Genomic DNA, 25067 nt, shown 5'->3' with positions numbered 1-25067 from the left:
AGCCCAATGTGGCACCTTAGCACGAGAAGTCTCTTCACCTTCTCATGTTCCTCCATACAGAACAAAGAAATGATGAGAATACCTAACAGTACTAGTGACCTGTGAACTTCAGCTACCTCACTCTCCTTGCAATTAATGGGTGAAGGAATACATAACCTTTACAATCAGCTTACTTGTTACAGGAGGGTAAGGAATGAATTGGTTAGAGTAAAACTCAAATGATCTTCGGAAGGAAGGAGGTAACTGCATGAATCTGAACACTTTCCACTGTAATCATTAAGAAAGGTTCCTACAAGAAGGCTCCTGCAAATATAGTTCCCTCTAAGCTGAGCGCATGAGCGATCACTCATACATTTCAGAGCATGGCTCACAGATTTTACATGGTCGTTCACAAGCATTTCTCTTTATATATTCAGAAATGCAACGCTAATATTGACGCTCAAAAATTGGTTTACAAAAATTGTTGCATATGAAAAACAGAGAACATTGCCTCCAACTTGGACACTCTCCAAGCTGAATAATGATGACAGGAAAGGCAATCTATGTTTCGGTCCCATAGCGAAATCAGCATCCAGAACAGTGGCCTATATGCTTAACCTTTTCAAGAACCAAGAGATATCTGGATGGGAAGAGATCGGACTCCCATTAATCCAACCCCTGTAGCAAGAGAGTGCTGCTACCTATATTTTCAAGATATTAAGAGCAAACTCTAGTGGCCTTCCTGCAAGAACTTTGAATCAATGGTATAGGAGCAGCCCCAGAGGTACCTCTGCACTCAGAGCACCAGTCCTCTACCATTCTTCAGATTTGCAGATAAGTTAGTGGAGAATTTTGTAGATTTCAGCAAAGTAGACATCATAGACAAATTTTATCACTAATCGTGCCCTCGCAAGGGCCAAACTGTAAGACAAAACTGATCCAGATCCTCGTGATACAGCTCACCCTGATAAAGTAGATCCTTGTAAATCAGAAGATACAAAAGACTGCTGCAAAGCAGCCACCGCCAAAGATCAGCATACCATGGCCGGTGAGGTCAGTCCAGAGCAACCAGCAGGACTAAACCTGGTCACAACTCAATTGTGGCACATTGCCCGAGTCATTCAGACCTGCACTCTCTGCATGCAAAGCACAACATGGTCTTTTTCCGGTGCTCACTGACCAACGCCATCTTTAATCCCTTGAGCCACTCCTGCAATTGCAGCACCAGTAACCAAAAAATAAACTCCCTTCCTCACCTGCAAGGAGTTACAATATCCCCCGCAGCTAGTTTCCTAGTCTCTTGCTGTCGTGATACATCGCCGTTGGGCAGAAGAGAGTCTTGCCGTACTTTCTTTATTTAAAACTGAAAACCAAATTTTACAGGAATAGAACCTCATGCCAAAAGAAGAGGGGGAAAGGGAGAGGAAGAAGGCAACCAAATCCCTCTGGAAGCCCCTGGACATACAGTGACTCAGAGGAAGAAAGCTATGGCTATCACCTCTGAAGCTCCCCAAACACCTGTCTGCTGACCATCTTCTGGGAAAGTATATTAGTGTGAGCTGACAGAGGATGTGAAGAGTAAATGTAAGCGATAGGGATCAGATAGGCCTCATGTATGTGTGAAAGTATGATCAGAAGTTAATAAAAGTATGTTCTTAAAATGATGAATGAGGATATGAGAAACAGACATTGTTCTATACAAGGCACATAGCTTGTTAAGGAGTACTGAATATTTTTGCTAGAAAAAATACACAGACATACAGTACTACTTAAAGAAATTACAAGCTTTTGGGATGTAGATAGCCTCCTCCACCCTCCCTTCCCAGTAGTCCACAACTCTTGGCCCTCTTCGCAGCTTCCCCCTCCCTTCCAAAATCTGTAAGCTTCAAGATCACAAGCAGAACAAAATGGACTTAAAAGTATAAGATTATCTCTTACTGTAAGCCAGCTAGCAGATTAAGAGTTAAGCACAGCACAAGTTTTGCAAAGGCTGAAAGCTGAAATTTCTGGCAGCTGCCCAGGATTAGTATAAACTGGACATACATTTTATGGATACACTTAGCTTTTGGGACACTCATTCTTTTGACAGTAGTGATACATATGGTGAATTTTGGGGGCATTTTACAGAATGTGTCAGGTTTATAGAAAGTGCAGAACTGGTGGTCACAATATGGTGATTAGAAGCATTAGACAAAGACAAGAAGTCCATTTTCATATGCAGTAAGATTTTATCATCAGTAGCTTGGCAATATTTCAGGAAAGTTAGACAGAGATCCCTTCTGAGAATGTATAGTCCAAAAGGTATATAACCCCAGCACATGATAGAACCTACAGATTATTGCTAAGAGCTACAGACTAGCATGACAAACTTGGCAGAGACCCAGAATTCCCTGTGTAGTCCAACCTTCCCAAAGAGATCCACTTGGTTACCAATGACTGATACGTTTTGGAGGGCACTTTTTCAGGAAAGTGTTAATTCCTAACTAATAGCAAATAATTATATACAAAAGCTTAGTGGAAGTTAAGATATGTACTCTTGCTTATTGTGCTGATATACTGTATATATTCTATTTTAGCTTATTTGTTCCCAAACATTCTCATAAGTATTTGGTTTTGTGTATATATTATACAGAAAATATAGCTTTCGTTTCATATAAGATATAGTCAGTATTGTTATTTTCTTAGTTTGTCTTGTGTTATCCAGACTATAAGGCAAAAATCCACTATTCCCAGAACCCACTACAGAAGGCAGGGATTCCTGCTCAACTGAGAGAGAGAACACCCATCTTTCACCTCAGGAACACAACACAGAACTTTTTGTACAGCCACAAGGGCCGAGTCCACAGCACGGAATGCTTGTCAACCATCCGCTAAAGACAGAGAATACTGGCAGCATACTGGTGTCGGCATAGAGCTATATAAAGATAACATCAGCAAGCCTATTGATCTCTGCTCCATCTGCTGGCTGGTGTCAGAACCCACTGGGTCTGACCTGGTTTTGACTCGGCAAAGAGGAATTTACATGTATTTGCAAATTAATATTGGTTTGTATTTTATTTTACTTTCTAAAACAGGCTTTTACTGACATCTCTGATTCTAGTTAAATTAAGTGGTACTTTTTTTTTGTTTTTTTTAGAAAAGGGATCAGTTATTGGTGCTGGAGGGGGAAGTGATCTAGAAGTGAGGAGAGGGGATCTCAAAAGAGGGAAATGAAGAAAGGGTCTCAGGCAGGAAGGTTAAAGGGGCAAGGGATGAAGGAGGATAGATACAAAGGGAGTGAGGAGAAAAGGAAAGAGGGATCAAGGAGAAAGAATGGATCTGGGGAGGGATGATTCCCTTCACTCGCTTTACCCCATTTCTCCTCCACCACAGAAAAAAAAAAAGTCACCTAGGGGTTTTTTTTTTCTTTTACAGGTTGAGCTTTCAAGTTGTTCTTTGCAGATCATAAATAAAAGTTATTTAAAAAAGGAAGCCGACTCCATTGGAAGCTCTTGCTTTAAAGGCAGTGATTCTCATCTGGCTAACCCGGGGATAAGGGAAAGGGAGTGTCTACCAAGTACCACAAGGATACCCCCACGCCCCTTTGCAGATTGAGCGTATGGAGGAAAAAAAGCAGCGGCAGCAGTTTGGCCACGCCATCTTCCTCTGCCGCCTGGGCTCGACTGTGGCTTTTAATCACGAGACTGTTTCCTTACAGTTAACAGTACCAGTTGGGCTCAGCTGGCAAAGGAAGAAGACTCAGCCAAACTACTGCCGCTTCTCTCTTCCTCCATGCTGTCTGTCCTGCAGAAGGAAGTGCAGTTCAGGGGCGAGAAGTCTGCTGGTGGAGGGGGAGAGGGGTTAATGACATCACCACTGCTTGTTTTTTTGCTCAATCCCTCTATCTCCCACAGAAATTCCACTGTAACTGGCCAGTTTTACAGGAAGGGGTGGATTTTGCAGCCCTTGCCGCACATGCATGGTAGACTAGGGACCCTGAAAATAGGAAATAGTAGAACGAAATAGTCCTAATAGTGAAGCTCCCTGGGGATCTGTACTGGGACTGGTGCTTTTTAATATATTTATAAATGATCTAAAAAAGGCAATGAGGTGATCAAATTCGCAGATGACAAAATTATTCAAAGTTGTTAGAGCAGATTGTGAGGAATTGCAAAAGGACCTTGTGAGACTGGGAGTACTGGATCCCTAAATGGTAGATGACATTTAATGTGGACAAGTGCAAAGTAATGCATGTAAGGAAGAATAATCCAAACTATAGGTACATGATGCTGTGTTCTGTGTTTACTTGCTGTTATGGGATAATTTTGCTTGAATATAATTATTGATGAACTCTGAGCCACACACAGACAGAACATACATATAGAAAAACTGATTTGGGTCTGGCCAATTCAGAACCTATTAATTTAACTTACATGTGCAGGCACACAGAACTGTTCCAGAGATATCTGATCCTCCACCTAATTACTGCTTGAATATACCCCACTACTTGCATAATTACTTTGTTTGCAAATCCCCCAAATTATTGTTGCAGAGTTTAACAGGCCTATTTGCTAACATCTAGAGCAGAAAGGATACATCTCTTACATATACAGATGCTGATTAGGACTGTGCCTATGAAGAAAGGCACCAGGAAGACCCTGCCTCCTGCTTCAAGCAATTTTCTAAATTTCATTTTATGCATCTGCTAGTAGAGATGTGAATCGGAACTGAAATCCGACCCGATTCTGGTTCCGATTCACATCTCTATCTGCTAGTGTTAGGATTTACCATTTACTATTATTTATAAAATTATTCCTATAAGCTAATAATAAATCCATTATTACTTTTACATGGCATCAAGGTGTTTTAGTATTGTTCAGGTTAGCCAGTCAGATACTGTTACAAAAAGTGAGTGATCAGTCTGGGCATGAAACACTTGTGTTTCAGGTAGGCAATTTTATAACAAGCCATTTTCCTGGTTAAACCCTGTAGGTTTCATCATTGCACTATGGCTATGACTTCTTTCCTTCTGGGGCTGTGAATGCTCTCTCCTCAGTATCCCTAACCATGACCAACCTGGGAGCAGAAAGTCTGAGCCATGAGGAAGGAGATGGAGACAGACAAAAATATCAGACAAAGAAATGAAAAGTTAAAAACAAAATCACAGACGGGTAATGCTCACATGCTATAAAACTCTGTTTACATTCCCTTCCCCCTCTTACTTGGCTTTCTTTCCTCCTTTGTTATGTCTGTTGAATAGCGCCTCCCGATTTCGCTGTATAAGTTCCTCATTGCACATTTCTTCCGGGTCCCCAAGTACTGTGGGAGGGGTCTGCTTCATCACTGCGGCAGCTTTACTAGGGACAACAGCAGCTTTAGGGGCTGAAGATGAACAACAAAACCAATTACAAAAGATCATTCATATTTCATATTAAAAGGGACTAGCTCGCCTGTTTGCATTTAACAACTGTGCAAAACCCAGCATGGCCGATTTATCCAGAGCTGAAATTCAGACTCCTCTCCGAGGAGAGGAGGATGTCACTCCTCACAGCTGGGCGACATCATCCAATGAAGTCCGGCACGGAAAACATATGCCAAAGTTTCTAGAAGTTTGCATGTCAGAGCATTCTGAAAGAGGACCAGTCAATTTACCACTTGTCCACATGTGGTCCCCTCTGTCTAATAACATAGAATTCAAAATAAAATAAAAAGAATAAAACCCACGAGGTGGAAACCCAACTCTGCAGGGAGGCAGGCGAGTTTCATGAGGACTGACTTCATGCTGTACTCTGAGAACACCTGTTACAGGTAAGCAACTCTGCTTTCTCAGAGGACAAGCAGGATGGCAGTCCTCACACATGGGTGAATCCCTAGCTAGAGGCAGCCCCCCCCAAACAAAAAAGGAGACCAACAAGATAGGTGTCAATGGGCACAAGTTTTGTTTGTAACAGGATGGGGCAGCCTGAACAGAAAGAATGGGCCCTGGACAGCAACAGAGTTCAGATCTACACCTCAAAAAGGCTCCAAAGGACAGATTGGTCAAGCCTGCCGTTGTGTCGGCCATCTCTATCCAGACACTAATGAAGTGTGAATGAATGGATGGAACTCCATATCGCAGATCTCCTCCATAGGGACTGTTTGCAAGTGGGCCACAGACGCTGCTATGGCTCGAACAGAGTGAGTCTTGACATGGCCCTCAAGATACAATCCTGCCTGGGCATAACAGAAGGAAACTGGAAAGCATCTGCTTGGCAACAGCAATCAACTTGTTGTGGTCAAAAGTTAAAAAGAAAAACACAAAAAAGCTTGGTAGAATGTATGGGCTTCTGTCCACTCCAGACAGAAAGCCAAGGCTCTCTTGCAGTCCAAACCGTGCAGAGTTTGTTCACTTTGGTGCGAATGGGGCCTGGGAAAGGACGTTGGCAGGACAATGAACTGGTTAGGACAGAAGTCAGACACCACCTTAGGCAGCAGCTTAGGGTAGGTACGTAAGGGCCACCTTATCACGAAAAAACAGTGTTAGGTGGATAACTCACTAAGGTCTGGAGCTCACAGACTATGTGCTGAAGTGACTGCCACAAAAAATATGACCTTCTAGGTCAGGTACTTCAGGTCACAGGTGTAGTGGCTCAAAAGGAGCTTTCATCAGGTCACAAAACACATTGTGGTTGCTTCAACTGAAGCAGATCTCACAAAATGTACAGCCATAGGCTCTACATGAGCTTATATTCTATGACATGGCTATATGCATCAATCACACTCAGATGAACATTAACAGAGTTGGTCTTCAGACCAGTTTCTGACAAGTGTAGAAGGTAGTCAAACAGTTTTTGTGATGGACAGGCGAAAGGATCTAGGGCCTTTTGCTCACACTACATGGAAAACCTCCTCTGCTTCAGTCCATAGGACTTTCTAGTAGAAGGATTTCTGGAAGCTATAAGGACAGGAGACACAACCTTCGAGAGATAGAGTGGTTGCAGGATCAACCTCTCAATATCTAGTCTGCGAGCGACAGGGCCTGAAGGTTGGGATGGCACAACCTCCCCTGATCCTAAGTGATGAGATCTGGAGAAGTCCCCAATCTGATCAGTTTCCAGATGGACAACTCCCAGAGGAGTGGAAACCAAACCTGTCTCAGTCAATTACATAGAAACATAGAAATGACGGCAGAAGACGACCAAATGGCCCAACCAGTCTGCCCAGCAAGCTTTCACACTTATTTTTTTCTCCTACATATCTGATACTCTTGGCCCTTAGTAACTTTTTGGCTCTATTTCATTTCCACCCCCGTCATTGCTGTAGAGTAGTGCTGGAGCTGCATCTAAGTGAAGTATCTAGCTTAATTGGTTAGAGATAGTAACTGCCGCAATAAGCAAGCTACTCCCATGCTTATTTGTTTACCCAGCCTGTGCAATTCAGTCCTTGTTGGTTGTCTGAATATAAATCATCTTTTCTTCATTCCCCCCTGCCATTGAAGCAGTGAGCTATGCTGGATATGCAATCAAAGTGAAGTATCAGGCATTATTTGGTTTGGAGTAGGCACCACTGTAACAAGCAAGCTACTCCCCGCTTTTATGTGAATGCAAATCCTATTTTCCACATTTCCTCTTGCCGTTGAAGCATAGAGCAATGTTGGAGTCGCATGAACCGTGTGTATGTTTATTGAATAAAGGTATTATCTCCAGGTAGTAGCAGTCATTCCCGCAAGCCACCCCCATGCCTCTTCTCTTCATTCACATCCTCTAGACTTTATGGATCCACAGTGTTTATCCCATGCCGCTTTGAAATCCTTCACAATTTTAGTCTTCACCACTTCCTCCGGAAAGGCATTCCAGGCAACCACTACCCTCTCTGTGAAGAAATTCTTCCTGACATTGGTTCCTCCCTGGAGTTTTAAATCGTGACCCCTGGGTCTGCTGATTTTTTTCCAACAGTAGTTGATCCAAAGTCGTTGACTTTGGATCATTAAAACCTTTCAAGTATCTGAAGGTCTGTATCATATCCCCCCTGCTCCTCCTTTCCTCCAGGGTATACATATTTAGATTCTTCACTCTCTCCTCATAAGTCATTCGATGGAGACCATCCAAGGTATCTCTCCTGCTCCATGCACATCAGCCCTTCACCACCCATCAAATACATTTCTTTTGGATTTCCACACCCCATATGCATGACTCTGCATTTCTTGGCATTGAACCTCAGCTGCCATATCTTTGACCAGTCTTCCAGCTTCCTTGAATCCAGACTCATTCTCTCCACCTCTTCCGATGTGTCCACTCTGTTGCAGATCTTAGTATCATCGGTAAATAGACAAACCTTACCTTCTATCCCATCCGCTAGGTCCCTCACGAAGATATTAAACAGGACCGGTCCCAACACAGACCCTTGCGGCACTCCGCTCATCACTGCCCTTTTGCCCTTGCGAAGCTTTAATAAAGTCTTTGCCACCAGTGAAGCTGGAGGATTCGCGTACATTAGAGAGTGATAGCATCTGAGGCTGGTTTGCCTGGTGTCCTGTATCAGGAACAAAAATGAGGATCATTCCTGTTCCAAGGTTCTGAGAATAGATCAACGTCTGGGCTTCCCCAAATACAGAAAATCTGATTTGCAACCCCTTGATCTAGAGACCAGTCATGGGGTTGAAGGAGTGACTCAGTCTGTCCACATTCGCATTCTCTGTCCCAGCCAGATAAAGCGCCCTGAGCACCATCCCACAGGAGAGGGCCCATGACCCTATCTGGATCGCTTCCTGACACAGAAGGTACAATCCTGCTTGTTGACATACCTATATTGCCATTTGGTTGCCAGTCTATATCAGCATAATTTGTTGGACAGCCTCTCTCTGAAAGCCCACAGTGTGCACCTGACCACCTGGAGCTCCAGGAAATTGATATGACAGTCATTTCTGGGTGGACCACAGACCTTGGGTGCTGAAACCATCAGCACGAGCTCCCCAGCCCAGGGTGGACGCATCCATGGTTAGCACAATTTGAACCTGAGGACTTTGAAAGGACACCTCTGTTCCAAATTGGACATTTCCTACTACCAGGACAAAGATTCCTGGAGAAGCAAAGCGAGTCTGATGCAGTCCTATAGATACTGAGTGGCCTCGTGCCACCAGGACCTTAGGCTTCATTGGGATTTTCGCATGTGCAGACATGCTATGCCCATGTGGCCCAGCAGCCTCATCATGTGGCATACTAATACCTGCAGGCTCTCCTGAATCTCTTCTACAATGGTCATCAAATTGATGGTCCATTGCCGGGGCAGGAAGGCCTTGGTCTGAGCCGTGTCTAGCAAATCCAAATGAGATAATGGCCTGAGATGGGTCTTGAGTAGTTGATAACAAATCCTAATCACTCCAGCACCTGGATGATCAAGTGCATGGATTCTTCTGCCTCTGCCCGACAGGTGCTCTTGACCAGCAAATTGTCTAGATTGGGGGGGGGGGGGGGGGGGGGGGGGGGGGAGAAACATGGATTCCCAGCCTGCGAAGGTGATGCTAGCCCAAACAGCTGAACCCTGTAGTGGAAGTGCTGTTTTTCCCTCCAAGAATCGGAGATAATTCTGGTGGCTTGGGAAGATCTTGATGCGAGTGTATGCATCCTTCAGATCGAGGAAGCATAGCCAGGCCCCTTTTTGCAGGAAGGGGATTAAAGTGTCCAGGGAAACCATCTTGAACTTCTCTTGAGAAACTTGTTCAAGGCTCTTAGGTCTAGGATGGGACAGAGTATTCCTGTTTTCTTTGGAATCAGGAAGTACTGGGAGATATCCCTGCCCTCTTTGCCCTGATGGAAAGGGCTCAACCGTCCTGCTGTTAAGAGGGAGGAGAGCTCTGCTAATAGCACTTTGTGATATGCTACGGGTCCCCAAAAATGACTCGGGGGAAATTTGGTAGGGCATTCAATAGATTTAATTTGTACCCCCTGTGGATGATGCAGAGGTTACTCTGGGCCACTGGTTTGCACAGAATCACAGCCTGCCCCTGACCAGTAGGTCCATCACCACATGTACGGCTGATTTGGCTATGCTTCCTGTGATCCAGCATAACACCATCCTAGGATTTGACTGTGCGGCTGGGGCTTTGGGGCGCTCTGTTGCCTCAGATGGCTATGAAGGGTCTGTAGTTGTTGACGAGACATTGGAGGAAGAGGATAGAATCTTCTCGGGCAGAAGAAAGATTTCCTGTGCCCAGACCTCGAAGGCCTCCTGGAGAAGGAAGATAGGTACGAAGTGCCAGTGAAGAGCTGCTGGAATATTGTATAGTGGCCTTGAATTTGAATCACTGTGTCCTTCACCTTATCTCCAAATAGATTTCCTCCTTTGCATAGCAAGACAGCAAGTTGTTCCTCCATTTCCTGATGGAGATCTGATGTTTATAGGTGCTGATCCTTGCTGCAGAGACCTTGAAAACATTGTAGGTCAACCTGACCCCATGTTTCCCGCACTCTAGACCCTTGTGCACCAGAGGCTGGAGTGTCCTGCTGCTGTTGAGGCAGCTGCTTGGCCACTTCCTGCACCTCCTTCAGTACGTCCCACATATACTGGACAATGTACCGCTGGTAGGCTGCTATGCAAGCAATAAGCATAGCACCCTGAAACACCTTTCTCCCAAGAGCATACATGGCCCTCTGATTCTTCCCTGGGTGTGCCGAGGAATGGGTCTGAGTGAATTTGACCTTCTTGAAAGCAGATTCGACCACAGCAGACTAATGTGGCAGCTAACGCTCATCGAATCAATAACTCCAAAATTATTTTGTGTACTGGGACTGCCGTAATCTCCTTAGGAGGTTCCACATACTGGAGAATATCCAGCATCTTGTACTGGGTATCCTCCTCCATCTGTAATTGAAATGAGATGGCTTCCGCCATTAACTTGGTGAAGCCTGCGACAGATAGGTCTTCCGGGGGAGACTTCCTTTTTTTTTTTTTATTTATTCTTTATTGCTTTTTTCAATAATTTTTACAAAGACACAAAACTTTACAAATGAAAAAACATAGAATTAGACATGTTAATATCTACTATCCATAAGAATTATAATAAAAAACATCATTATTACTTATACATGTCTAAGACTACACATCAAAGAGGTAATATGCAGGAGATGTTTAGTTTGCAAATAAGGATCAATTTAAAATGAAAACTATAATGCTTACTACAAAGATTATTTATGAAAGGTCCCTATCATTAATCTCATCAGCTCTAATCTCATTTTCATTAATGGAGACCTGTCTTCTTGCACTCAAAAACTCTTGTAATTGATTAGCTTTAAAGAAAATAAATGTTGTTCCATGCAGTTTCATAACATATTTACATAGATATTTTATGACCATAACAGCACCTAATGCCAATACATCAGGTTTCAACAAAAGAAATGCCCTATGTTAAATATGGGTATTCCTGGCGAGGTCAGGATAAATTCTTACCTTCCCTCCCAGGAATAACATATCCATATTTCGAAAATAAGCCCACATCACATAACTCAAATCTTAAGTTTGAAAAATTACCAAAAGTGTAATATGCTCCAGGATCTCTGTATGAGATTCCTCTAAATAAAGGGTTAAATTTTGGAAATCGATGGACTTACTTGAGACATTGTTCCTGGTAAAGCCTTGTTTGAATGGCAAATTAATTAATTTCAGGAATATTTTCTGGCGAGATTTTTAAATTTTCCCCCAGATATTTCTTAAAGGCAATTAGTAGCTTCTCCTCTTATTTTTGGAAAATTTAATACACAAATATTAAGATGTTTAATTGTATTCTCAAGGTATTCCATTTTCCTTGTTGCAACTAATCTCTCTCTAGTTATAACAGTAGTTAATTCTTTTAATCCCTTTACTTCCCCCTCTAAAGATTGAGTTTGTGTGCACTGCTGTGAAAGAATTCGCTGATGATCTAAAGTTACTGAATCTAATTTCATGGAAACATTCTGCAATATCTTAGATTGTTCCTGAATGCTATGCACATGTTTCTTCATTAAGTCCACAAGGGACTCCAATGATACAGTTGCTGTCTGTTCTTCAATTCCAGCCAGATTAATATTCCCAACCCCATAATCAGGGGTGGAAGTTCTGGCTCTCTCCAATAATTCATCGCAGTTTCCAGCTAGCTGAGGTAGTATGGCAGGATTATCTCCATCTCCACCAGCAACTGAGGGAATATTTGGAGGGAAAGCTATAACCAACTGGAGAGGTTCAGGAGGGCTTAAAGATATTTCTCCGAGTGACAGCGGTGTTCCTCCCACAGCTCCACCAATGGACGTTACCAAACTCTGTGTTGTTGTAGGAAAGGCAAACTCGGGGATAAGGCATTGTTGGAGAGAAAGGCAGGGTTCAGCTGGGAAAACCCTCACCTTGGCTTTCCTTTTACGAGGCATTATTAATGAAATAGAAATAAAATAAACAAATGTCTCATACCCCGAGACTGCCCACTTTCACTGATATAATATTCAAAAATTTCAACTCCTCCTGCTGGGGCAGCTAGAGAGCTAAAAAATAAAAAAATTCTCTCAATATAAAAAGCAAATACCTAAAATCCAGGCAACCAGTCAAGTCTTCCAGGCAAATCTGGGCTAAGCTGGGCAAAGCCACACGCTCCTTAGGCTTGCACGGCTTTGGCAAAATGCTGGCGGCTATGCCGCGCCGCAGTAATGCCGATTTTATTGGCACCTCCCACTGACGTCAGGCTTACAGTGTTTCTCAGTCTGAGTTTCACAACTCACCAAACCAGGTAATAATCCTTCCAGCTGCCCAGAGAATTTCTTTAAAGTAATCAAGCTCTCCTGCTGCTCCTGGGAGACTTCCTTCTGTTGTCGGGAGGAGATGTTTCTGAGGGCAGGCCATCCAATGCATCAGCATCCAAAACATTGAAAGAATCATGCCCCCAGGGGTCATAAGGGCCCTAATTCTGTCATATACAGGGGAGAGATCCCAAGGCGCTTGCTCCCCTGCCAGTGGTACAGGAACTGACTCAACTGGCTATGGTGACCAGATACTAAACTTGCCCTCATCGCCAGGGAAGCTTCCTCCCACAAGGAATACCACTGGTTTGGTCAGTGGCTGTCCCAATGCCCCGTTGGAAGTTGACACTGCTCCAGGTACCAATACCAATGATGGAGTTTGTAGTACTCCGATGAGCACATGTAGAGATTCAAACAATGGCTCGGCGAAAGATGGTGCCAGCCCCGGTGCTGTCTGTGTCCTGATGCTGAGGCCTCCTACAGCCCTCTCAGTGGCCAGCTGCATGCTCCTTTCCAGCTACTCCTCAAAGATCGCCAATGCCAAGACTGGCGGGGATCCAGGAGTTGTGACCAAGTCCTCTACAGAACAGAGAGGAGGCTCAGTGGTGGGCATCAGGTCCAATATAGAGGCCGTGGCAAACCACTGGGATCAATGGAGGACTGGTACTCCTCAAAACAAGGTTGCTTTGGGGGCAACACAGCTAAAGTTGGTGTATCCTCATGCCCAGCACCATGCATCGATGGAGAACGATGCTTATTTGGCTTCCCTCAATGCCTGGATTGGTCCTTCCCAATGCCAAGACAGAAGATGACTAACCTGATGTCTTCACACTGGAAGAGGCAGGCAATAGCCTGTCTCCAGCATTCCTGGAAGCCATCAATGCCGACAGAACAGATGGCCCATCCAATGTTGATTGCTTGATGGTCATTAGTTTGGTTCCAAGGACCTTCAGTGTCGATGCTGATGAATCGGTCTTGGCTGGTCCAAAGAGTCAATCTATCTTGTCGAGCTGGATCTTGTGCTCTTTTGGGGTCTTCTGGGCACACTTGCTGCAACTCCAGATGTCATGCGCCACACCCAGGTAGGATGACACATCTTTCATGGGGATCTGTAATAGATATGGTCCTTGTGCACCAAGGGCATCGCTTAAAACCGGACAAGAACATGTCGTTGCGAAAGAAAAGGGACGCATTGTTAAAATCGATGGAGGTGGCCTTTGATGGCCAGCAGGCATAGAGTGCATCGCCACTCCAGGAGATTGATTCTACAATGAAGCTTACCAAAACCATCCAAATCCCTGGCTAAGACAATAAGGGGAGACCCGGGTGCCCCGCATCAATTGTGCAATCCTGTACGATCAAAAAACAGTGAAAACACAGCAAAGCTTCTTTAAGAAGCTGAAAAAGAGAGAGGGAGACACTCCGTTTTCCTCAAGACATTAGGCTCCGTGAAAAAGCGGAGACTGAGTGGCGCAGTATATAGTATCCAACAAAACTAATATACTGGTATATGTTATAACACACCTTAATGCCGAATCAACTTTTGTTAGACCCTTTTTCCTTTGTGTGTTTCCGTAAGAGGAGTGGCCTCGAGTGAGTTTCCGGAAGACAAGTATAAAAGGTTCCGGGTTGTCGCCATTTGTTTAAAATTTGCGAGCTGAAATTTGGCTCGCGCTTGGTGTGAGTGGGTTGTTTTGTGTGATTGATGCAGTATATGGTATACCAAAGCATATTCAGAGAGGCTCAAAGTTATAGAAACTTTGATATAAGTCTGCCATGCAGGTCTCCATTGGATGATGTCACAGTTGCAAGGACTGCTATCCTGCTTGTCCTTAGAGAAAGGCAACAATGAAACTTATCTTCCATTCTTAGAAGTTTCTGCAACAATATTATGCAATCCAATTGATATACAGAGATACATTACAACGTAATTCAAGTCCCATGTGTTTAACTTCAATAAGAACCCAAGGAAATAGCATTTTACTCTAATACTGTGATCTAAACATATCTTTCAATTAAATAAAGCAACTCGAGTTAGGGTGGAATGTAAAATTTTAACAGGACTTCTACTGATCTGAGATATGTATGTCATTACATAGAATTAAAAATGCAATCTATGTGCATAATTTTCCTGCTTGACCAAAATATGCCCCTGAGAATATTTCCTTCTTAATGGGGCTAAAAACAGAAGCACAGTGTAATATGTTTAGCCACAATGAGGAAGAGCAATTTTCAGACTGGCCTTTTTATGTAGGTATATTGCTATTTACCTTTGAAAATGGCTTTGAAAATTACCCTTTAAAATTGTCATCAGTTTCACTACTGTGGAATGGGTTTCAAGATTGTGACAAGGACAGAGTTCAACAGCAGAAAAGTAGTAAAGAAGGTGCAGGGTTGGCTGGCACAATGCTGCCTATGACCTGAAAGGTTTTAATGATGCACAAACCTTTTCCGTTAGAAAGGAAACAGTAGAACTAGGGGTAGCAAAATGAAAATGCCAAGGGGGAAAACTCAGAACCAACATAAGGAAATATTTTTTTCACGGAGAGGGTGGTGGATGTCTTGAAGGCCCTTCTGGAAGAGGAGGCGAGGACAAAACAGTAAAATTAATTCAAAAGGGTATGGGATAAACACTCTGGATCCCTAAAGGCTTGTAATGAAGAAAGGGTGAATGGGGGAAGCCTGCACAGTGGCAGTTAGTACCTTAACAAAAGGCATGGGGAATTACTAACCTTAACCAACTACCTTTGATGTTTTTGACATGACGGCAATATTGCTCTCTGCTTTGACAGCGGGGTGAAAAAGGGTGTATTGGATTCTGATGACAGCCAATGCTGGGCCTCGACTCTTAAGATCTGGGGCACTGATACATTGACATTAGGGAAAAGCACAGGACTGCTTTTATGGCCAAGTCCAAAAGCAAAGCACATTCAAGCAGTGTCGTCTGAATTATCAGGAAGGCTGCTCACCACATAAAAACGTTGCTAGCAATAATTTGTTATGGAGTAGACAGCTGCTAGGTTTTGACTGTAAAATATTATTATCCTTGACAGACACATGGGGGTAAACCTGCACGGAGTGACAGTTAGTACCATAAGAAAAAAAAAAGCTTTCTAGGCAGACTGGATGGACCATTTGGTTTTTTTCTGCCATCAATACTATGTTACTATGTAGTATGAACTTGGAAGATAAATAAAATAAATAAATGCTCTGTTCAATGTATTTATTAGATCTTATATTCCGCAATATCCATAAGGTTCAGTGCGTTATCACATAACATGGGGCAGGGGAACATCAGTTTAATTTTTAAATTCTCATAAATTAGGTAAAATAAAACAAAAAACTAGGACCAGGGAATACAGAGGGGCATGAGTTTTTCTCTCACCATTTTAGAATGAAATAATTAAACTATCAGACACGGAGTGAAAGTTGTTAGCAATGTATACCCTTCTCTTCCTTCAAAGTGGAGGCAAAAGGCATAGCCAAGTGCCAGATTCTTTATTAGTTTATTTAGATCATCCTTTGATGAAAAAGAGAAAAATGTGAGAACTCCCTCCCACTCCCAGTCCACAGTGTGCCTCAATGCCTCACAGTTACTACCTGGTTCTGGGCAGAATGAGAAAAGATGCCCTGCCTACTTACCTTCCTTCTTAGTAGATTTGTTTTTCTTACTGTTCTCCTTCAGCTTTTCTCCTGGTTTTTCAATCATTGATTTCACAGTTTTCTGGGCTTTCTGCGACTGATCGAACCTTTTCATGGCAGCGGGAGCTCGACTTTTACTGCTCTCCTCCGCTGCCCTAAAACACATAGCAAAAAACAAAAAAAAGGGGGGGGGGGGGAAGGGGGTGGCATTTAGAATTAACTCTGTGGTATAGACTCTCATAAATCTCTTTCTCTGTCTAAAATGGCTTGCGCCAGTCGGTCAGTCAGTCTCATTGTCATGCCGGAGTATTATTCAAATAACCAAATAACCAGGCTTTCAGCATGATTATCACAACTACCTGGGAATAACCTGCCTTGCAGCTGTATCCTTTCAAGGGCCATACTAAGACATAATGGAGATGGGTCTGCCATTGGTATTGGACTCTGGAACCTTAATCCATTTTCTGAGGAGTTGCAGGGGAGTTTCTGCTAGAAACATTATTATATATGCACGCCACATTCTCCTCAGCCAATCTGGCACTACCAGTACCACCGTTGAGGCGTGATCATCTTTTTTTTTTTTTTTTTTTATCACCTTGTCTATCAGGGGCTAGTGTAGAAATATATACAGGAGCCTGCCCTTTGGCCAAGGTCAGATTAAGGATTCTTTTCCACTGGATCCCGTCTACTTCCGCCGGCTGAAGAACTTAGCTTTGGTATTCATTCAGGTTGCCATTACGTCCACAGCTAGAGGTCCTCATTGTCTATCATCTGGAAGGTCTCATGGCTGAGCACCCATTCTCCTATTTCTGCTGAGAAAGTCTACTTTAACATCTTCCTTTCCTACAAGGTGAGATGCTGATAACTGGAACAGATTCCTCTCTACCCAACCGAGTATTCCACTTGCTTCTTCTTCAAGCCTGGGGGGTTGCCCTCTTGTTTGTTCACATATGCTACTTTCATGTCACTGTCTAAAAGGACTCTGCCTTCTCTTTTATCCTCGGTAGGAATGCCTGACGTGCTAATCTGATGACCCTTATTTGTAATCTATTTGGTAAGAAGTTCTGACAGGTAAAAGGAGATCAGTTTCAGCCAGATGCAATGATGACAAACTACTTTTCTTATTGCCACATTGACAGAGCGGAGGGTCTCCATTCTGAAGTGGGGTATCCTCAAACACTTGTTGACCCCTTTTAGATCTAGGAAGGGATGAAAGGTACCATCCTTCTTTGGGACTAAAAAATAAATTGAGAATGTTCCCTGCCCTCTTTCCTGGGGAGGGACTGACTATGGCCTCCAGGGCCTGTAACTTTCGAAGGGTATTTCTTACCAGCTTTTTTAATTTGATACATGCATGGGGAAATCATAAAGGACATTTGATTCTGCAGAGATACACTCTGGCATATACCCCCTTAAAATTACATCCAGAGCCCATTAGTCCACTCTGCGACAGGTGTCTCTCTATGGATATAATCACCTGAGGGACCCACTAGATATCACTGTGGAGGGCGATTGCTTCCTGCCACTGCAGGTAGGTTTTCCCTAAGTTTCGTGGCTCCTCAAAAGGAATGGGGATTTTATCCTGCCTCATGTGGAGACACCAGACGATTTGCCCTTGCATTAATACTTGAGATGTTGTCATCTAAGCCCTCATGCGCCTGACCAAGCTCTAACCTCTAGGAATCTTTGGAGCTTAAATTCACCCAAACCCTTTTTACTAGCTTTTCTAGATCTTCTCTGAATAGTGGCCCCTCTCTAAAGGGACGCTTGCAGAGATGTAATGGATGCAGAGTCTGCTGCCAAATTCTGGAGCCAGAGGAGTCTTCTGGCTGCAACCCTGAAGGCGACAAAATATGTAGGATAAACTGATCATGTCACAGATAGCATCTGCCAACTCCAGGTGTGCGGTTTCTTGACTCTCAGGCAATTGCTGTATCCACAGCAGGACTGCCCAGGCTATGTAGCCTCAATATAGAGGCCTGAATCACCATGGTCCCTGTCATGAAAGACTGTTTTAAGATTTCCTCAATTTTCCTGTTCTGAGGGTTTTTCAACACTGTTCCTCCCTCCACAGAGATGGTAGTCTTACAGATTATCACTGACACTTGTGCATCTACTTTTGGGGTACATATAGAGCAGGGGTAGCCAACCCCAGTCCTCAAACAGACCAGGTTTTCAAGATATCCCTAATGTATATGCATGATATAAATTTGCATGCACTGCCTCCACTATATGCAAATCCATTGTGGATATCCTGAAAACTTGGTCTTTTTGTGGTTCTCGAAGACTGGAATTGGCCACCCCAGTAATAGAGTATTATTCTCCTCTGCAGGGAGAAGGTACAGCTCCCCCATCTCCCTGTCTCCTCTAAGTCCTCCTTATGGGTGTCCCACTCTCTCAGCACCATCAGTTTTAAGGCTTCATGTAAGGGAAAAGCCCTTAGTGGTTTCCTTATTCCCTGTAGGATAGGACTTCCTTCCAAAGGGTCTTGTTCTTTGGTATCCAGTACCTTTAGGGCTGTCTGAACATTAGTAATGAAGACAAAGTTCCTCTCTTTTTGAAACAGCCTTACAATTGTTGAATTCTACTTAGAGCACTGTCCCCTTCCTGGGAGCTTGAGGTACACTAGGCTCTGAATCATCTGCTAAGAGCTCTTCCCTCGAGTCCAGGGTGGCTGTTCGAGTAGTGCTGTGGTCATGAGACCAAAGGACAGAGCTTGGAACTGAAAGTGCTTGCCTAAGAAGCAGAAGCGAAGAAAATCTTGATAGGACGCCCATATTGGGATGTGAAAATGCTTCTGCCAGGTGGAAGAATGTTAGGAATTCTCTTTTCCCTGCAGCCATGGTGACAGAGCAGTGTTTCCATCCAAAAGTGTGGGACTATGAAAACAATTGTTGACCCCTCTGAAGTCCAATACCAAACGGAAAGAACTGTCATTCTTTAGGACTATGAAAAATTGAATAGACCCTTTTGTCTTCTTCCCTTGTGAAAACCAACACAATGGTTTGTAGATCCTGCAGTCTTACCAGGATGGCCTTTTAATCACCTCCCTCTTTTCTGGTGACATACATGGGGAAGCCAGAAAGATCTGCAATACCGGGATCAAAACATCTCGGGCAAACTCTCTTCAGGTGACGTCCAACACCCATTGGTCTGTCATTCCGCAAAGAATTGCCTCAGGCAACTGCCAACAGGAAGCACCTTGGAATTGATTATTTGATGTGACTATTTCTTGTATAATATAATTTTCAACTGAATCGAATTTAATGTGCACTTTATACATAAGTTGCGATATTCATATTGTATCTTTGTTATAAGCAATTTATGTACTGTCTGTTTACGGACTGTGTATGATGAAGATGTGGGGGGTTTTTTTTTAACTCTTTATAATTTTCTAATATGCAGTTAACAAGTATATACTTGACAAGTAATGATGTACAGAGGTTTACAATATAATATGTATCTAGAAGTAACAATAAATAAATAATTATCAAATTCTAAATTATTTGCCTCTGATCCATTCTGTCAGACCACAATTTTGGAGGAAATCCAATGGTAATTATGTAAGGAAAAAAGAAAAAAAACAAAAACAAAAACCCAACAACTTATATTTCAGCAGATTAATGGCCATAAAACATACGCTAGTATACATTCTTTGTACTAGTCTGACCAGCTTACTCGGAGCTAGTTCTAGCATTGGAAGGATCTGCTTTTACTTTATTATTCAAGAATGACCCTTTACAATTAAATTCTAAGAGTACGTATTTTATTCCAGTGTGCTTAACAATGCATTTGCAGGGAAATAGAGTCAGAAAGAAGCACCCAATCCAATCATAGATGGGCGCATCAAAAGAAAACATTTTCGTTTTGCCTGCATTATTTTTTTGCAACGTCAGGAAATATGTGAATTCTTTTTCCTAGAAATAATACGTCTTTTCTTCTAAAAAAAAAACATTTTAAGGATAAATTCCCTGAGTCCAGGGTTAATGACACAATCAGAATAGAAGTTTTCACGTCTTCTTCTTCCAATGATGTTTCTAGAAATGAAGATAAATGTGATATATCTACTATAGGAGATACTTCTGGTCTAATATTCACTTGTGGTGATGTTTTAGCCAATGCATAATACGCTTTAGAGATTGGTGGTATCATCTCTTCCTTAATTTGTAGTATTTTTTTTTAGAAGTACTTTCTTAGCATTTCAATTGGTGTCACAATTTAAGTTGCAATGATGAATACTATTTTCTAGATTTTCCAGTAACAGAGTTCACTGATTTTTGAATTTTCAAAACACTAGTGTCCTGAATCTCCTTTTGATTTTTTATTTCCAAAACTTGCATTTTCACTTAACTTGAACAGTTAAATCCTGCTGCTGGGAAACAAATCATGAAAGCTGTGTTGTAAGATTAGTTATTGCTTCCCATATATTTTCAAGCGTTATTAAAGAGGGGTTTTTTTAAGAATAGCAATCAATACCTCCATCTCCGGTTGTTGTTGAGAAGTCCTGGTTTGCTCCATTACTGATTGCAGATCAACAGCACTTTCTTTGCTATCTGGTCAAACGCTCCAGCTGATTACCCCTCTCTCTCCTGGTTCCACCCGACGCAGACGGTTGAGTAAGATCTTCCTCGTGAGACAAGAAAACGCAGTTTTCCTCCGCGCTCTCCGTGGGGGGGCCAGGTTGGGGCGGAGCCCAACATGGCTCCGGCGAAAGAGATGATTCTAGGACCGGAGCAAGTTGCGGTAGATCATCACCCGCCTCTTTGTCCAAGGACCCCGCTTCGGAGGATTTTTCGGGAATCCGGAGGTCATGCTGATCCATGGGACCAGTCTGCGGTAAGCCTTCAGAAACTTCGGGGTAAGTTTTCACTTTACCCTTCCATTTACCCATTTAAATGTACGAAAGAAATTAATTTCCAGGCAAAAAGTTCAGAAATAGTTGAAGAACTCCGGAGCCCGATGACTAGCATGCGGCCATCTTGGATTTCCTCAAGATGTGGGTTTAACTTTTTTCGGTGTGTGGTATTTATTGCAATAACTAATTTTTATTACAAAATATAAAAACAGTTTGATAAACATTTGAAAATATATGGGTATTCTCCCATTTTTATTTCCCATATGTATATATATTCTCCCATTTTAATTTTCAAAATGGAAAATAAAAATGGGAGAATACAGATCTCTCTCTCTATAATCTATCTATATAGATCTATCTCACACACACACCTCCTCCTCCCCCCCCGGATATCTAGATTAGTCTATTTTCGTATTCTATATGTATGCATATGTACACACACATACCGTATTTTTTGCTCCATAAGACGCACCTAGGATTCAGAGGGGGAAAATAAAAAAAAATAAAAATTTGTGCTAAACCAGCTCTGCGTCTGGGCGTCTTATGGAGGAAATGAGGGGAGTGCATAGCTTTTTTTTTCCTCCCCATTTTGTTTTCGGGTCTGGGGAGGGCCATTTCGGTCCACTCCCCAGATCAGAAAACTTTTCTTTCTCTGGGAAACCCTCCCCCCCCCAAAAAAACCCCCCATCCCAACCCTTTAAATTAATTAACAACCCCCACCCTCCTGACCCCCCAAGACCTGCCAAACGTCCCTGGTGGTCCAGCGGGAATCCAGGAGCGGTCCGGGAACGATCTCCTCTGCTTCGGCCGTTGGCTGCTAGTAAACAAAATGGCGTCGACGGCCCTTTGCCCTCTCCATGTCACTGAGACCAACCAATAGCAGCGGTCGGTCCCAGTGACATAGTGAGGGCAAAGGGCCGTCGGCGCCATTTTGATTACTGGCAGCTGACAGCCCAAGCCCAGGAGATCGCTCCCAGACCGCTCCTGGACCCCCGCTGGACCATCAGGGACGTTTGGCAGGTCTTGGGGGAGTCAGGAAGGAGGGGGGGTTTTGTTAGATTTTTAGTTTTTTTTTTTTTTATATTCGCTCCATAAGACGCACATACATTTTCCCCCCACTTTTGGGGGAAAAAAAGTGCGTCTTATGGAGCGAAAAATACGGTATATACACAGAGAGAGAAAATGTACAACAATACACTATCCAGACATACTAGCTGGCAGGGAATACAAAAAGATATTTACCTGAGGAGATCTTTAAAATCATCATGAAAATCAAAAGTGCCAAGGAGAAGTCCCAAAGCACCGTTCTGCTGAAACTGATTGCGATATTTATCCCGGAATTCCTTATGCACATCATCTATTAACTTATCCACATATGTCAGCATCAATATCTTTTGGAATCCCACCTGTAAATATCAACATGTCAAGAAATGAATGAGAGCTGGGCAGTAATATTCATGCAATATCTACACATGCCAACTAGAAGCGAGCCTCTGGGCATCTCCGTGTTGCAGTGAACAGACCAATAAGAATCCCTGGTTGGCAGTGCTTCACCAGGGATCCATCTGTAAATGGTAGTTAAAGAAATGCCTAGCTTAAAGAAAGAAAGAGGAGTGAACAGCTAACAGTATTTTATCTGTGAATGTCCATGTCGCTTAGAATAATATACAATGTGAAAAAAAAATCATTTAAATAAAATAACTTTATACTACAACAAACAAATCTATGGCACAGATTCTCATATCTGTTCCATACTCTATGCCAGACTAGTATTAATATTTTCTTTGAGTAACCTGAAATTCTGGCACTCAGGGACTGGGACTGTGTGCCTTGGTGTATGTATTCTGTATCTAGACATAACATATTCTAGCAAAATCTAAAGTTTTAGGCTGCAATTGCAGAGGTGGAAAAATATTTAGAATACCTGGTGCCAGCCAAAAATATTCTCCCTCGACTAGTTTGCTTTTTATTTTTTTTCTGCTTTGTCTTTTTTTTTGTGTTTACTTTTGTTGTTTTGTCTTTATTTTTTTTACTTTTTGCTTTCCTTTGCTCGACCCTTCTCTCCAGCAACTCTTTTCTCCTTCTCCTCCTTCCAGGGACCCTTACTCCTTCCAGGCCAGCTTCTTCCCCTCAGCCTGTCAACACCAACCACAGGAGTTCCCTTGGGTGGGTCTTGATGGCAGTAACTGCTGCAGCTGGACTCCACAGCGCCAGCTACCTCAGTGTTCCACCACCTGGGCCTTGCCTGCTGCAAGCTCAGGCTCCGTCAGTGGCAGCCACTGTAGCAGCACCACCACCCAGGCGCTACCACCACGTCTCCTGTCGGGTTAAAAGGCCTAAGTTGTAGTCACCTGGGATTTTTTCCAGCCCTATTCAGCTGATCTGGAAAAATAAGTAGCCCTCTTACTCTTCCAGCATTGCTCCTTCTCCAATTAAGCAAGCTAGAAGAGAAAAGATAACATGCAATTCCCAATTAGAATTAAACTTACCACAAACACAAGCTCAAACTGGTTGTCCAGTTTGTACTTGAGAGTAAGAGCTTCATGGTTAAAGGAGTTTGTGCCACCTCGCTCCTAAAAAGGGATGAAAAGACCACAGGCAGAGCTCAGTAAGCCAGCAAACATTACTATTAAGGCCATACAATTTAAAATCATTCTCTGCTAATGAGGGCTAAAATCAACATAACTCAGCAACTCTTTCTACTTTTTGGGGCTTTAGGTGAGGTCACACAAGAACTTATCAATAGGGCCTGGCAGCATAATGAGAAATTGTGTCTTACCTGTTAATTTCCTTTCCTCTACTTCTGCTACACCAGTCCAGAACCTATGGGTTTAGTCCTCCTCATCCGGTATCTATCTATTTATCTATCTATAGAATTAGGCTTTGGACAAAAATAATACATTGGTACCTGAACTTTAATATCAAACAATGAACCCTAAGAAAAGATAACATCACCACAATCTTAGTTAATATGAAAAATACTTGTTATTGCAAGCTTTATTACAAACTATCAAAAAATATCAAAAGATAAAATGACAAGAACACAAACATATATTGATTTCATCCCTAATTAATCATTCCTCAATTACACCACTTCTAAAAACTCTTCAGTGTTATGCATTCAGAACATGTGTATTGTCAAAGTGTATACAAACTGCAACAATGAAACTATTTCAATAAGGCTAGTCTTCAAAATATTACTTTGTAAAAAGAGAAAAACCACACCACCAGCATTTAAAAAGGATACAATTGACCCACAGTCTACAAGAAAAGGGTTACTTTGTAAGTATCACACAGATGTGCTGTATAGAGTCCCGTGCATTTCTCTGTCACTTCATATAGACTCCACAGATGTTACTGTGGCCTTTATTGACTCTGTCCCAATGTTTTTCCGATATCCTGTGTAATCTCTGTCCCAATTTTTTTTTTTAATCCTGTATTCACTCAGGGGCGGATTTTAAAAGACCTGCATGCGTAAATCCTTCTGGATTTATGCGCGCAGTGCCCTCGCGTGCTGGCGCGCCTATTTTGCATAGGCCGCCGGCGCGCGCAGAGCCCTGGGATGCACGTAAGTCCCGGGGCTTTGTCAAAGGGGCGGGGAGGGGGCGTGTCGGGGGCGTTCCCGAAACAACACGGCGTTTTGGGGGCGGGCCCGGGGGCGTGGCGCCAGCCCGGGGGCATGGTCGAGGCCTCCGGACCAGCCCCCGGGCCGGGTGACAGCACGCCAGCAGCCCGCTGGTGCGCGCAGATTTACATCTGCTTTTAGCAGGCGTAAATCTGCCAACAAAGGTAAGGGGGGGTGGGTTAGGTAGGGGAAGGGAGGGGAAGGGCAAAGGAAAGTTCCCTCCGAGGCCGCTCTGAAATCGGAGCGGCCT

General features: G+C 43.1%; 1 protein-coding gene across 1 annotated transcript in view; it reads right to left on the bottom strand.

The window, feature by feature from the left end:
* The window catches only part of SRPRA (SRP receptor subunit alpha), a 95896-nt gene that overhangs the window by 56525 nt on the left and 14304 nt on the right, over nucleotides 1-25067 (bottom strand). Inside the window, exons 2-5 of the mRNA XM_029573218.1 lie at nucleotides 23682-23765; nucleotides 22435-22598; nucleotides 16338-16492; nucleotides 5181-5340 (exon numbers count right to left, since the gene is read on the bottom strand). Of these exons, the coding sequence (XP_029429078.1) occupies nucleotides 5181-5340; nucleotides 16338-16492; nucleotides 22435-22598; nucleotides 23682-23765 (563 nt within the window). The remainder of the gene's footprint in view (nucleotides 1-5180; nucleotides 5341-16337; nucleotides 16493-22434; nucleotides 22599-23681; nucleotides 23766-25067) is intronic.

Source organism: Rhinatrema bivittatum, chromosome 12, assembly GCF_901001135.1.
Source record: "Rhinatrema bivittatum chromosome 12, aRhiBiv1.1, whole genome shotgun sequence".
In the NCBI taxonomy this organism is placed as follows: Eukaryota; Metazoa; Chordata; class Amphibia; order Gymnophiona; family Rhinatrematidae; genus Rhinatrema; species Rhinatrema bivittatum.
Note: the sequence above shows the minus strand (reverse complement) of the source record. Positions and strands in the feature narration are given on the sequence as shown.